Below are 14,462 nucleotides of genomic sequence, written 5' to 3'. Positions count from 1 at the left end.
TATGCCACACAAACATTGCTAACTTGAGCTAGGCATTTTTTTAAGTGGCCAGGAACCAAATTCATCCCACAGTCTAATGAAAGCTGGCACAGACCCTGGCAGAGGACAGGCCAGTGCCCTAACCTGATAAGGTGGCCTTGGCTGTGGGGCCTTCAGCTACCTCCTGTTGCACTCAGAATGATCAATGCTGGAAAACCACTTAGCTCAGGCAGGCAGAAGATGCACTGATTCAGTGCCTCAATATCAAAGAAGAAACCTACTCTCAGCAGAGGATGCCCTTTCCTGTGGCTCTCTACAGGAAGGACATTGCTGGAACTTCTCTCCTCACAGAATTATAAATATTTGGAAGTTAGGTGTAGGAGAGCCAAGGAAGCAGAATTTATCATGCTCAGCTGTATTGTCAGATAAAAATAGCAGCAAAGGATGAAGTGCCATAAACAAGGACAAAGCCACACAATTACTGAAGACTTAAGGTATTTCCACAAACCATAGAACTACCTGGTCCTGATGCTTATCTGGGAAATTCAATGTTTATTCTGAAGGCATCCATTTTTCTTTTTCTTTTTACTTATGGTAATGTTGCAAAAATATAAAATGTTTGGAAAAAAAATGTTTCTCTTTCAATAAACTCACATTAATTATACCACCAGGCCATCCCAGCTTTCTCTGCTGTGACTTTCTATCAAGCCACTCTAAACCCACCAGCCAGTATGGGCACATCCCAAACTCTCAGTGGCAGGGAAAGTACTGCACCTTGACATTTCTGAATTCTGGATGCTTTGGCCTCAGCAATACGTCTGTCCTCATCAGATTCACTCATTTTTCCTTCTTCTTCTTCCTCTGGACAACTTCAAAGATGAAAAGCAAACAAAAGTGAATAAAGCAAAATCTGCATATCATATTTATCTTCAGTGTAGTGTTGTGTTCCTAACAAACAGAACACAACATCAGCACCAACTTTTGCTACAATCCAGAAGCATGCCATTTGTCTGCTTCTTTAAAAAGCAGTAACTGGACATAAATCAGATTGAATGATTCCTTTTAATTCTGGTAAAGCTGCATTGTGCAGTCAACGGGTGGCTGGCCCTCACACAGTTTTGCTGTGCTAGGCATAAGCTAGGACCCCATAAAGAGCAACACTTTCCCTGACATTCTTAACGAGCTGGCACCAAGATAACAGGCATGATTGGGGATTTCCCCGAAATGGTTGTAGGGACACCTGCAGGAGTCTGGAAAGCATCCAGCGCCGAAAGCAAAGGTGAGGGAAGCTTACAATGGCTGGTAAGGACATCTGATGGAGAGCAGGGAGGGTCTGCTGATTCAGCGTGAAACCAGAAGTAACATGGCAAGTCTGGCAGAAGTGATGGTGAGGTTTTGGGGTCTGTGAATCCTGAGCTTAGGGGAAAACACAACCTCACCGGATGGATCCAGTGAAATTCAGATCCAGTGCAATGCAGAACAGAGAGCACACGGCCACGAATATCCCACCAACCTCCTGTCTGCTTTGGACTGCCAGGATGAAAACCAAAAGCCTTTTCCTGTACCTTTCCACTGCATCTTGAATGTATCTCATCCAGTTGTTACGTTCCTCTTTGGAGTTGGTATGAACCTCATACATTTCAGGCCCTGCAGATGAAGCGCTAATCAGAAACATCCCCCTTTCTTCGTTGGCTACTTCTCTTACTATGAGCCTCTGAAGGGAGATAACGGAAGGCTTCTGGTCCTGGGGAAAACAACCACAGCACATGCAAGTAATAAATTACTCTCTTATAAAACATCACACTTTTAGAAGAAAATAATTTTTCTATTAATTAGACTCATTGTAGTCCTGATACAGTCAGACTACGTATGTTCTCATCAGGCTTAAGAGGCTGCAAGTTTTGAGTATTCAGACATCTCTTTAAACTACATTATAGCACTTATGAACAAGTAAAGCACTAGAAGTGCTAAGAAGTAAATTCCCAGAGGCTCAATGATACTGAGGCACAGTATCCATATAAAGTTTCTATTTATATAGCTTGGGAACTTCTCTCCATGACCCTTCATACATTCTATGTGTGTTTACTACTACATTTGCAGTTAAAATTATCCTTCTGTTTTGTTTTACAGAAACAGAAGTTAAAAAAGGTTATTTTAGATAATTGAAAGAGCCTGCTCTACTTCCTGCCCTCATAATCAGATGAGTCATGACAATAAAAATAGCATTCTGGTATTTTCATCCTTCTAATTTATTTTTTGAAATTAGACTTCATTTTCCATATACTAGCATATTACCATTCTGAATACAATTTTAGAAAAAAAAAAATCAAACATGTTATATAGGAATAACCTAGAAAATGACCTAATTTTCACGAAATATACAAATAAAACGTGTATTCAAACATCTGATAATATACTTACAACGGCTGCAAAGAAGTATTTTTGATCTTTTTCTTGTAAAAACAGTAGCATATCAGTTAGAAGCAGTGCTAAGGTGTCTTAAAATGAGAAAAGGAAAATAATGTTTTTAAAGTTATTGCAATTATCATTAATTTCGTCTTTTATCTTTAAAAAATATATGCAGCTGATGGCTTTGTATGTGAACTTGCCTTCTTACAATACAGTGATATACGGTGGATTATGCCCAAACCATGGTAGCTTCTGGAATGACTCTTCTACCAATTAGTGGCATATTCTCAATACCGTTACCTCAGAAATTTGTGTTTGCAAAACAGTGTAATAAAGTATTTTCATTCTTAAACCAAACAATCTTCATATGTTATTTGCAAATAAAGAATTAAAGGACTTTACTGCTCAGATGAAACGACCTCAGATGAAACTACCTTTGAAACGACCCGTCGCTGTCTTCCAGTACACTACACCTTCATGAAGAAGTATCCTCTCTTTCCTCATCAAGTCTTGCTTCCTAAAAACATGGCCATTTTTCAGCTTTGTATATGTTTTGTTTTCAGTTCTACTGAGAATTTCCAACAGCTTTTGTTTTTTCTCATATTCATTCACTTTCAAATCTACCGCTGCAATCATGTCCTTAATTAAATGAAGGGCTTTGCACAGGTCTTTACGTTCTTCTGTTCCTTCTGTATGAAACAAAAAATAAACAACACGATAGTAGTCAGCATATTCAAGAGAAAATATCATTCCTTACTTTCTGGGAACAATCAACATGATGCAAAGCTGAAATTGATAAACATGTCATTTTAGATTGAATACGGCAATCAATTTACTAGAAATATTAGAGGCAGCTACCTTTGTTTGGTTTGCTTATTAAATGATGGCAGATACCTCAGATATATTCATTAGTCAAAACAACATGTTGAATAGTTTCTGACACATTTATGAGCTGTTAGCACTTAAAAAATTTTACTGGCTAAGTAAATCATACAGTATATTACTCTTCTGGCTAAGTAAAAAAAAACCCTTGAAAGCACAAAGGGTTCACATTTCGATATGCAACTTTCTACAATGCTCATTTATTGTCCATTTGGGTGGCAGTATCTGTAAGTTATTACTATTACTAAAACACTCTATGAAATTCCAGAGGTAATTCAAGCTTTGTTTGAAAAATTGGAGAGTAATTTATGAAACATTTGTCTAGACCTACTTAGAGTCTTAGAACCGTAGAATTGCCTAGTTTGGAAGGGCCCTTGCAGGTCATCTAGTCCCTCAAGCATCAACTTAACATGGACAAAAAACATCACTAAACCATATCTCTAAGCTCTATGTCTACCCGTCTTTTAAATATCTCCAGGGATGGTGACTCAACCACTTCCCTGGGCAGCCCATTCCAGTGCTTAATAACACTTTCAGTGTGAAAATTTTTTCCTGATATCCAATCTGAACCTCCCCTGGCGCAACTTGAGGCCATTTCCTCTTGTCCTGTCGCCTGCAACTTGGGAGAAGAGACCGACCCCCACCCCGCAACAACCTCCGTTCAGGTAGCTGTAGAGAGCGAGAAGGTCTCCCCTCAGCCTTCTTTTCTCCAGGCTAAACTCCAGCTCCTTTAGCTGCTCCTCACAAGTCTTGTGTTCGAGCCCCTTCACCAGCTTCATTGCCCTTCTCTGGACACGCTCCAGCACCTCAATGTCTTTCCTGTGGTGAGGGGCCCAAAACTGGACAAAGTACTCAAGGTGGGACCTCACCAGTGCCCAGTACAGGGGGTTGATCACTTCCCTAGTCCTACTCACCACCCTGTTCCTGATACAGGCGAGGATGCTGTTGGCCCACTTACAAGAGAATTATTTCAGAGAAGGTGCAGACGCATGCCTGAATTAATTCCCATCCTCTAGTCAAGATTTTTTCCTAAAAAAAGTATGGTCTTCTGGACTTCTATGGCTTATCCGGCTGGAATACTGCAAATCTTCACAGCCCAGCCTTGACAAAGACTACATATACCAAGAACTCTGTTTAGGTGACATTTGCCTGAACAGCAGATATTTACATTGCCCCGGTTCTTTACAGAGCAGTGAATTTCATTTTTTGTTATATTGTAGCAGTGCATATTCCTTATGTTAGAAACGTGCTAGGATTCCAGACATAAAGCAACACTTTAGCCTTTATTCACCTTTTGAATATTGCAATATCCTTTCAACCAGAACAGGGTATTTGGTGATTCGCTGGGTGACAAGCAAAATGCATTCCGGGATTCCTCGGCGTCGTGCCAACAGGTTACTATTTCTCAGCTGCACAGATACAAATATATACCTTAAGTAGTAGATGCATATTAAACTACCAATTGTCTAATAGGAAATATGATCTAAATGCATTAGAATAAGCTAAAACAAAATGCTGGGTTATCTGAACCATCCCCAAGGAACAGTTGCTGCCCTGAGGGATGAGGTGTACTATAACAGGAACATGTGTGTAATACACACTGGATGCCAAAGCTTTCTAAAATTTGAAAGAAAAATGTAATTTATCAGCTCATGGGTTAAGGAGGAAAATCTTTGCCATTTCTATTAGCTATTAAAAGTGAGTTACTGAATACAATTTCAATGCTAAATCTAAGTAAAAGCTACATAACTTTTTCCTAAACATTTTGTCAATAGGGATCATGTTTCCACATAAACTTACTTTAATAAAATTCTGGAACTTCTTGTTTTGTTGCAACTCTTTGAAGAGATTAACAGCTTCTTTTTGATGGCTGCAAAACTCTCCATATATTTTCTTCATTTTAGTTGCATTTTCCTCTGAAAACTGAAGAAATTAATAAGTGAACTGTGCTTAACATTGCACCTAACAGGAAACTGTACACCTTCAATTAATGTGTTTTGTACAAATATGGAACTTTTCGGCTATTTGTTTCTCAAGTTCTCTGAATTTCACTAAAAAGGCCTGTCACTACAGAATAAAGATGAGCTAGCTGTTTCTAGGAGCAAGAAGAGGAATGTAGGCTGGAGAGAGCAAAAGTGACCTCCACTACAGTCTTGCCAATAACAGCTAGAACAATTATTATATCACTGTTTCCTTCACCTATTTGCAAATGCAATGCCTTTGAGGCTCATTTGCATTTGTCTGATCTCCACACTGCTTCTAGACAAGAAAATGGTTCAGCTTCTTTATTTCAGTGGAGTGAAAAAATGACTGACTGAAGGTGAAAAGCCACACTCTCCTGATTGCAAGGAACTGAAGTGTGACCAGCAAGAAGTTGGTTTGCTCTTCTATAGCCACCCTAAACGCGCTGTGACCACTCCTTCTCTATTGAGCAGCAACTCAAAATGCACCATGCCAGATCACTACAAGAAAGGAACAGGTATTTTCTTTTCCATCATCAGTCAATTCTTCACACCTCTGCTCAGCTGTTAAAAAAGTGAATCCATTGCTTCCATTTTTTGCAGTGGCAAAAAAAGTGGCCATGTGATGGCAGCAGCCTTCTAAGTGAACAGGACCAAGTTCATCACTTTGCTCATCACTTGTACCATATAGGTAGAAGTTCATCCCACATTCATCAGAGTTATCTCTCAGTAATCATTTTTTCTCATTGCTATTTCACCCTGCAGTAACCTGGAGGGGACAGTCTTTGAATTTTATGAAGCAGCCATAGCCATCTTCTCGCCCACAGAAGTTTTAAAGCACTAAATTTTTAACTTGCAAACCTTGAGTACATAAAGGACTAACAGAGCTGATGTCTCTACCTGCTGCACAAGGATGTCTCCAATTCTGCTGATGACAAAATTACGTTCACTCCCCGCCTCACATGATTCCTGCCGTCTCTCCTTCATTCTGCAGAAGAACTGTCTGTGCATCTCCAGTAGCTCATCTAAGCAGGGGAATATTTTGTCCACTGTGCTGTGGTCCAGCTGCAGTTCTTCCTTCATACCTTTCCTGAATATTTCAGACATAATGAACAGGGTATGGATGTGATGCACTTCCGTTTGCATCAGCTCTGCAGTATGAAAGAAAACAGCATAGTATAGTAATCACCTGAACATTATGTACGCCTTCTAAGATAGACTTTAGCAACATTCAAATATACAGTCACAATCAATTTTTCTGTGTGAGCCTCAAACCTAATAGATTATGTCAGTAGGAAAACTTAATTTATCTGGCTCTGGCACAGTTCTCTCAGCTGTGGCCCACTCAACAAACTGGGGTTGCAACTGCTTGAGCTGGGGATTGGATGAAGTCCCTTCCAACCTCAACCATTCTGTGGAGAGGATAGACATGTCTCTGGTAGTCACTACACTCCATTTCCTTAGCTTTAGGACACACTGTTATTTGTGATTAAAATGTTCTTTGAATCTTCTTGTTATTCCGAGTTGAAGCATTCATTCTTCTGGACATAAGACATGTAGGTTCCCTCTCTATTTTCTACACCAAATTGTTTTCAAACCTACACAAAGCTTTGAAATACTGACCGAAAATTACATCCTGCCTCTTGATGACATCCTTTTCTTGCTTGCTACAGAACACTGGATCCACAACAAGACTCCAGGACTCTGCCTCAAACTCTTGTGCATCTGCACGGAGATCAGTCCACTGAGACAAATCCACATCATCTATGACAAAACGTAGATTTCATTAACACCAGGCATCTGAACAGTAAGGGAAATCCCTTTGCACGTCCAGATCTATTCATATAGCAAGGGGTCCACATGACAGGGATGAACTTTAGACAAGGCTTCTGCAAACACTGGCAGTGGCTTTACAACGGAAAAGCTTGCTAGATGTCAATACCATTATCAAAGTGTTGAAATGCAAATGTGACAGCAGGGGAGGAGAATAGAAACAACCACCCTTTTTCCCTCAGATTAAATCCTTTTTATACTCCTTTGCTTGAAGAAGCCTTTTAAAATGCAAAAATAAAACCCAACATTTTCAAAAGTAGATGTCCAGTGAGAAATATTTGCACCGCCCTTTGTGAATGAATGCCCTTCAGCTTTGAAATGCAGTCTCACACCTAGCTACAGAAAAAGCCTATTTCTACTCACTTCACAAGGATATGTAGCCATTTTAGGAGGGCAGTTCACCAGCAGCAGCATAAGATTTTGGGCCCACTGAGGAAATATAAGTGATGTAGGTTCATGTTTTTCAACATACACTATCAATGGAGATGATTTGATGAGTGTAGAAGTATATTGCTATTCCGGTTCTGCAAGGATGCCAAGTACATTTAGCCCAGTTATTTTAAAATGGTAACACTGTACAAAAATATTCTAAAAGCTATCAAAGAGTTACTTACAAGGAAGAAAGGAAAAGTTGTATTTTAAGACTTATGGGTCTGATTGTATCATTTTAATGAGGAACACAACTGTAATTATCAAAAATAGATGCTCTTTTAGCAGATGAAGTGGGTGCCTGTATCAACCACAAAGTTTTTCTATTCTGCTCTTTCCAATACAGGTTATAAAATGCAACTCCCATGCAATACTTCTCACCTTCCATCACAAAAGGATCCATTGAAGAAAAGGTTCCTAATGCTTGTAACATCTCTTCAGACCGTGACTTGGACCTCCATGTGCTAGTCTCAGAGTCTTGTTCAGAAAATGGCATAGATCTTCTACAGCAGAAAAGAAGAATATCCCACATTTATTTAATGGTTTCAGTTTTCCTAGAAATGCTGAATAACATACTTAGCATAGTCCCCCAGCAGCTGCCCTCTACCTTTCAAAACTGGCACTGGGGACGCTTTTGGACAAGAAGTGGGACTGTTGCGAGGCTTCCCGCAGAGCAGACAGTCCGATAGGCACAGAGGAAGAAGGATGCACTGGGGCAAGCGCCGCCTGTGAAATATCTCCAGGCAGGGAATCTGTGAGGCAAAGCACAACACATTTTGACAAACAAGGTAGAGTATGTCACCAACAGCACACTTATACTGGCAAATGCTATCTGGTGTTCATATTGACCTATACTGGGTATCAAGAACGTCCGCTTGCCAAGGTACAAGACTGTGGTGCTGTCCCATGGAATATAAAGATAAGCAAAATGGAATAGCTCTGGCATGGATATTATTGAAAAGAAAACAATCTCAAATCATACACTCTCTAACACTGAAACCTGAATACAGGAGACCCAAATATTTGTGCATATGGTAAATGACATACTCAAAAGCACACAACAGAACTGACTACTTTTGATTTTCATTCTTACTGAAAACAAAATGTAGTAAATCTCCCACTCATTTAAGTAATTCAACAATAATTTTTTTCAAAAATTCCTGCTTGTATTAGAGACACACACACACTTTCTTACAGATACTGAAATGAGAAATAAAAAAACACGCATTATGCAGGAAAGTTCGTGTTGTCAGTCCTGTGATTTTTAACCAAGGCTTAACTTAAAAGTACTAGGTTTACACCTCCTAACTTACTTGTTAAACCAGCTTGGGGTTTGTTTTTATTATGGTACCTCTCCTGGGATTTCTGAAAAAAAGAAGAATTTTATGAAATTGCAATGAAATCCTGATAACACACTGACTAGTCAAGTCAATAACTCACTCCCACGTATCACCCCACAAAAGAGCTTCAGGAAAGTGGTCCTAAATTATGGTCCTGATTTCTACCAGTAACGACTACGTTTATTCGTTATTGGTAGATAACAATATTCAAAGTAAAATGATGCTATTTGTACCACAATACAAAACTGAATCTGTTTATTGTAGACTACGTCACTGAGTTACAGCATTCTACTTTCCCCATATGAATATTGCCTGTGAAGGCTGCAAGAAAAGGAGTTCACATTCAGAGCTTTATGTTCAAATAAACTCAAAGCATTTGTGGCAGGGAACTACCTGAATAAGACTGGCTATCTAAGGCAGAATTGATCCTCCTTCCAAAGTGGACTTTTGCAAAACCTGTAGCAAAAACCTGCTGTGCTTAGGCATATATTTCACTTGCAGTAGGTAAGTGAACCTTTTCTGCATCTCATTCTTGTTGAGATGAGTCAGGGGTGGTGAGGGCTCTTGTCTTCTTGTCTTCTCTTGACAAATAACCCACCAGCCCCAGTAATTAAAACTGCTGGTTCAGCTGTCCTAATGCCCTAAAGCTGCCCAGAAATTTGTGCAAAGCTATGACATGACAGCTATAACCAAAATAAATAAAAATATCTGATTTATGTCCAGTTTAAGACTTGTTTACACTGAACAGTCTGTACGGAAACATGTTCTCCTTGCAAGCCACTATGATGCAAAACCCAGCTACACCCAAAAGACATGCTCCACAAATTTGAAAAATTACCTTTATCACTGTGGCATACTTCTCTGCAAGTCCGACTTTATTTCATAAGGGCAGAAGCCTTACGCATTTGTTTTTGAAAATGCCTTTGTCATGATAACCTCACCATGTGTCTATTCCTACTTAAAAGAAGGCAGTATCCATCAACTCTAGTGCTGATTTTGCCTTTTCTGCAGTGGAGGCTGAATACTGGAAGCAACCGTCTATGCAGGCTGTGGAGTCTCCTCCTCCAGAGATTTTCCAGAACAGGTCAGACAAAATCTGCCCAAATTATTACCTAGAAGTCAGCCTGCCCAAGGTTGAGGAGATGGACTAGGTCACCTTCCAAGGTCCCTTCCATCTCTGCTTTTCATTATTCCAAACATACGAGATCCCCGCTTCTACGCAAGGGAGTATCTGTGGTTTTGAGGAGCCTTTCCTTTTAATCCCTTTTGCATCCCTCCAGGCACACCATTTCACAATTTGAGCCTGCAACTCTTCAAAACTAGAAATATCTCTTTAAATTAATTTTTGACCCTCTTCTAAAAATTTTTGTTCAAGCACAGTGCTTGCTCTGTTGCTCACATCAGACATTTTGACAACCTTGCAGCCCTTTGCATACAGACACTGGGTCTGCAGGACAGGTTGTGTGCACTTTCTTTTTGCCTTCAGGATGTTTCCAGACACCTTGGAAAGCAGATATGCTCTAGTATGAACCGTGCGGTACAGGAGGTTACCTTAGTGCACACAGGAGCACACTCCTTGCAGTTCTTATGCACAATCATGTTGCAATCTGAAAGAGAAGGCACGTCTCAAAGGCTGGCACCAAACAGGATCCCCAGACAGCAGAAAGTGTTACTCTGAGGCTTCACCTTCTTTCCTCCTCCAGGTCCACTTACTAAAATAGCCCTGAAGACACTTTGATGCTACAGCCCCTAGCTAGGAAGAAGTTTTTGCCTAATGTGCTGGGTCTACGACATGGCCGTGGTCCCTCCTGAAGCTGTCACCTGCCATCCTTCCTCCATCTCCCTTGCCAACCTCAGCTCATTACATAAAGTAGGTACATCCAAATCTAGGCAAGGTCTCTCTTTGCAACAACACACTGAACCAGGATCTCAAAGCGGGATTCGGAGCACTGTAAGTTCACACGCGAAAGCCATCAACTACTTACACGAGCACTGCAGTGACTCCTTTCCTAGGAGGGCCTTTTCACAGGCCATACATGGGATAACTCCTGAGAAGGTCCCATTTGTAAAATTGTGCCTGTTCAGTTTCTCTTTATCTTTGGTATCTTTATTTTTTGTCTTCACCCGCAATAGCAGAGGCAGAAAAAAAAAAAAAGGAAGTGAGATTAGAGCAGAAAATAAAGTGATTCAATCTTAAAAACACTAAAACATTCCCCCCTTTTGAGAGCAAATTATTCTAAAACATTTATTCCCTATCCTGGAAGACTTATAACAGTATATTATATTATTACATCCAACATTGCTGAAGTCCTAAAAAGATGCAGGTATTGCTTTCACTGGCTGCTAAGCCAGCAAGTATTATCAAAGAAGACTGGCAGAAATACATTTATAAAGCCGTAAAAAGGGGACGACCAGAAAATAAAATTTAAGAAGTGTTATTGACTCCCTGCACTTACAAACAAATATCAATTGACTCCCTGCACATACAAACAATATCAATATCAATACATTTCCCTGAGGCATACATGCAAACTCGTGCCTCTGCAGTTAAAGCTGCAGTTACGTACATTTAGATAACTTGTCTTTAGATTTTAGAAGATATTAGAAATAAGCTATTTTTCATGAGTGTTAATGACTTCAATAAGTTCTGCCTATCTTTACAGTACTCCTGTTGGTGTGAGTATACATTTGTCCGAGCAGCCCTGGTAGTTATTCTTTAGGAGACCACACAGACGCAGGTTAATGTATGGCTGCTGGACCAGACATATATGTTCACAGCCAGCTCTGCCACTCTTGAAGATACCCCTTCAGCCAACCATCTTCACATCCATGTACGTTAGGATATCCTAGGGCACAGGAGGGCATACTAGAAAGCCTGCAAAACTGCCAAAAGGCCAGCTGGAAAGATTCTGTCGGCCAAATCCATCTCTCAAGCTGCTAATTGATGCCATTAATCTAAATTTGAGATGTCTCAAAATTAAACCACGGGTCTTGAGTCTGCAACTCTTTAACAGTAATCAGTGCTTACTCATGCAAGAAGTCCCATTAACTTCAAATAAGGAAAATTCAACTGATTATGTGCCAATGTAAAAGTTACAGACTCAGTTACTCATTGAGAGTAATTGCAAGAACAGGCCTGTACTTCCCAATTTTATTTAGCAAAGTAAATTATTTCTTAAAGACAATTTATACATTTAAACTTTGGCTAAATCATTAAATGAGATTATTAATAACATTTAAAAAAATGATAAGGGAAATACTTAATACTGTTCAGCTAAAGCTATTGTTTAAAGGGAAAGCTGGTTTTTAATACGAAGGCCATTTCAGGGTATACTGCATACGTTTTAAAATTAAAAAATAAAGACAAAAGTTTCTTCCTATTACATGATTTTGTAATAAACAGCTTATCTTTACATAACAATTTAGATTCTCATCTATAATTCATTTAATTACAGTGACATAATTATACATAATAATATAGACATAAACCCCAAATTACCTTGCACTTATTCCGTGTGCTGGTCATTCTGTTCATCAGAAAACTGAAAGTCCGACTCACTTTACATTTTTCAGACTCATTTTTTGAGGGTACAATATATTTATTCCATTCCTCCTCCTGAATCCTAAAACAGAGACCAGGGAAAAAACGTCATTCCAGTGGGAACAGTCCCTTAGAGCAGAATCTAGATGGTGGTTGTTTCACCTAGCATTTACAGTTACACATTCACAGTTTTATTGCGGGTTTAGCTGACATTACTAAAAAGACTGCAATCCCTTTTTATCAGATAGAGTAACACCACCCCATGGAGTGCTCTGAATGTGTAATGTATTACAAGCTTGGTTGTTTACAAGATCATGGTTGGTATCAATAGCCCCCTTGCTTTTATTACGGCATTTTGAATGTTCCGACAGCAGACAGGAGCTCCCACAGCAAACAGCAGCACATCCCTACCGTGCATGTCCCTACCACAGTGGGACACGCAGGAGGTGCACGGCGAGGACGGGACAAGGGAGAGCCAGGCTGAGCTCAGCACAGGGTTTCAGTGGGGGCTTGCGGATCCCTTGGGCAGGGGGGCACTCCCCAAAATCGCTGCCCACAACCCGGCTGTGAGGGGTGCAGAGGCCTCTTCCCCATTCTGCTCCCTAGATGGCATTCTTGGACAGATGGGCTCCGTGCGAGGCGCTGCCGTACCTTTTCTCCCGGGACTGCTCGGGCAGGCTGTACGCTCGCTCTGCAAGACACAAACAGTTATCGGGCACTCAGATTGCAAGGCCACCAGGTTTACTTGGAACACGCCACCTCCACCACGCCATAAGCTTGTCATTAAGGGCTTGCAATGTCATTTGAAAATTAGGGAAGCAAAAACGTATATGCATTAGAAGCAACTCTTCCTACTCCAGACCACTGCCTACTAAGCTTTGTTTAGTTGACAGAATCTGCCAGAACTGAGATGGATACCAGTGAATGCCAGTCTCGGCAAACTGACTGTTTTTAAGAATAACAAAAAATATTTATTTTATTTATCTTAACAATCCAGACTTGAATGTTTCATACTTCATTTTGCTCTTTACACAATTTGTTGTAAAATATCTTAATAACACTCTTCTAACACTTACAATTATCTGTCTTATGCAGCTTTATCTATAGTATTAAAAATTTTTGAATCTCTCTACATAAAGAGGTATATTACTAGTCTGCGTACTGCGCAGGATGTGTAATGTGTTTCAAGTTTACATCCTAGAAGCAGTAGAGAGAACTCAAGGAGATACTTTTCAACAAACCGTCCAAAAAGCAAAATAACAGAGACGTAATTTAGTTGGGTTGTTTTGGAAGGAAAAAAGAAAAATTACAGAGACCACTCTGCCATTTCCATATTAGAAGCCATTCTGTTTTGCAGACATTTTTTGCAGAGCTACCACAGATATGGTTCAGAAAGATACTTAAACACTTGCCTAAGTCAAAGCATCAGACTATGCCTTCTTTAAAGTTAGATGCAAACTTAAACACGCTTCACCAAACCAGCATGTCTTCAGACAAACACAGACTTCAGGTTAGCGAAAGCTAGAGTATTTACCAAAGCAGCATCAAGACTAAAAGAGTATTTCAGTTAGTTGCCACACACAACCTGTGCCATGGCATGCTTTCAGAAGAAACAAAGGCCATGTACCTATGGGAGATGAAGACAGCCTCATGCAAAACAGTGCCGTGGGGTTGGTGTTGAGGTACTTACTACAAGGGTGGAGCAGAGACACTGACTTAGAGAGTGAAAGAGCCTGAAGGAGGGATTGACCACTGTTCATGAGCACACCATCTACAGAACAGGGACAAATCCTTTACTGTTACAGTCTGGTAATAACTTCTCGAACAAAAGCAGGTAGTTGTTTCAAACCTGAGCATGCTTCCATCACAAATCGACAGTGATTTAGCACTTCTTTTTTTTTTTTTCATACTTTGTGTGAGAAAGACACAAAGTATGTTGCCATCCAGCATTCATCTGCTTTGGCTTATGTTTCATTGCAATGCACAAAGTCAGTTGCGCCTCCCTCCTGCATAGCAAAGCCCTAAGCGAGATATCCAAAGCACTGGCAACTGGGCAGACGGGAAGGGGTATGTTTTCAGCACACAGAC

General features: G+C 40.1%; 1 protein-coding gene across 1 annotated transcript in view; it reads right to left on the bottom strand.

The window, feature by feature from the left end:
• ARHGEF28 (Rho guanine nucleotide exchange factor 28) overlaps positions 1-14,462 on the bottom strand; it is a 60,814-nt gene that overhangs the window by 30,357 nt on the left and 15,995 nt on the right. The window contains exons 6-20 of the mRNA XM_074166939.1: positions 13,026-13,065; positions 12,333-12,456; positions 10,819-10,951; positions 10,385-10,440; positions 8,807-8,858; positions 8,101-8,245; positions 7,875-7,996; positions 6,855-6,995; positions 6,132-6,382; positions 5,071-5,193; positions 4,562-4,679; positions 2,823-3,077; positions 2,401-2,477; positions 1,545-1,723; positions 754-848 (exon numbers count right to left, since the gene is read on the bottom strand). Coding sequence (XP_074023040.1) covers positions 754-848; positions 1,545-1,723; positions 2,401-2,477; positions 2,823-3,077; positions 4,562-4,679; positions 5,071-5,193; positions 6,132-6,382; positions 6,855-6,995; positions 7,875-7,996; positions 8,101-8,245; positions 8,807-8,858; positions 10,385-10,440; positions 10,819-10,951; positions 12,333-12,456; positions 13,026-13,065 — 1,911 coding nt within the window. The remainder of the gene's footprint in view (positions 1-753; positions 849-1,544; positions 1,724-2,400; positions 2,478-2,822; positions 3,078-4,561; positions 4,680-5,070; positions 5,194-6,131; positions 6,383-6,854; positions 6,996-7,874; positions 7,997-8,100; positions 8,246-8,806; positions 8,859-10,384; positions 10,441-10,818; positions 10,952-12,332; positions 12,457-13,025; positions 13,066-14,462) is intronic.

The sequence above is a fragment of the Numenius arquata genome, chromosome Z, assembly GCF_964106895.1.
Source record: "Numenius arquata chromosome Z, bNumArq3.hap1.1, whole genome shotgun sequence".
NCBI classification, from domain to species: domain Eukaryota; kingdom Metazoa; phylum Chordata; class Aves; order Charadriiformes; family Scolopacidae; genus Numenius; species Numenius arquata.
The sequence above is the reverse complement of the archived record's forward strand: the minus strand, read 5'-3'. Positions and strand labels throughout refer to the sequence as shown.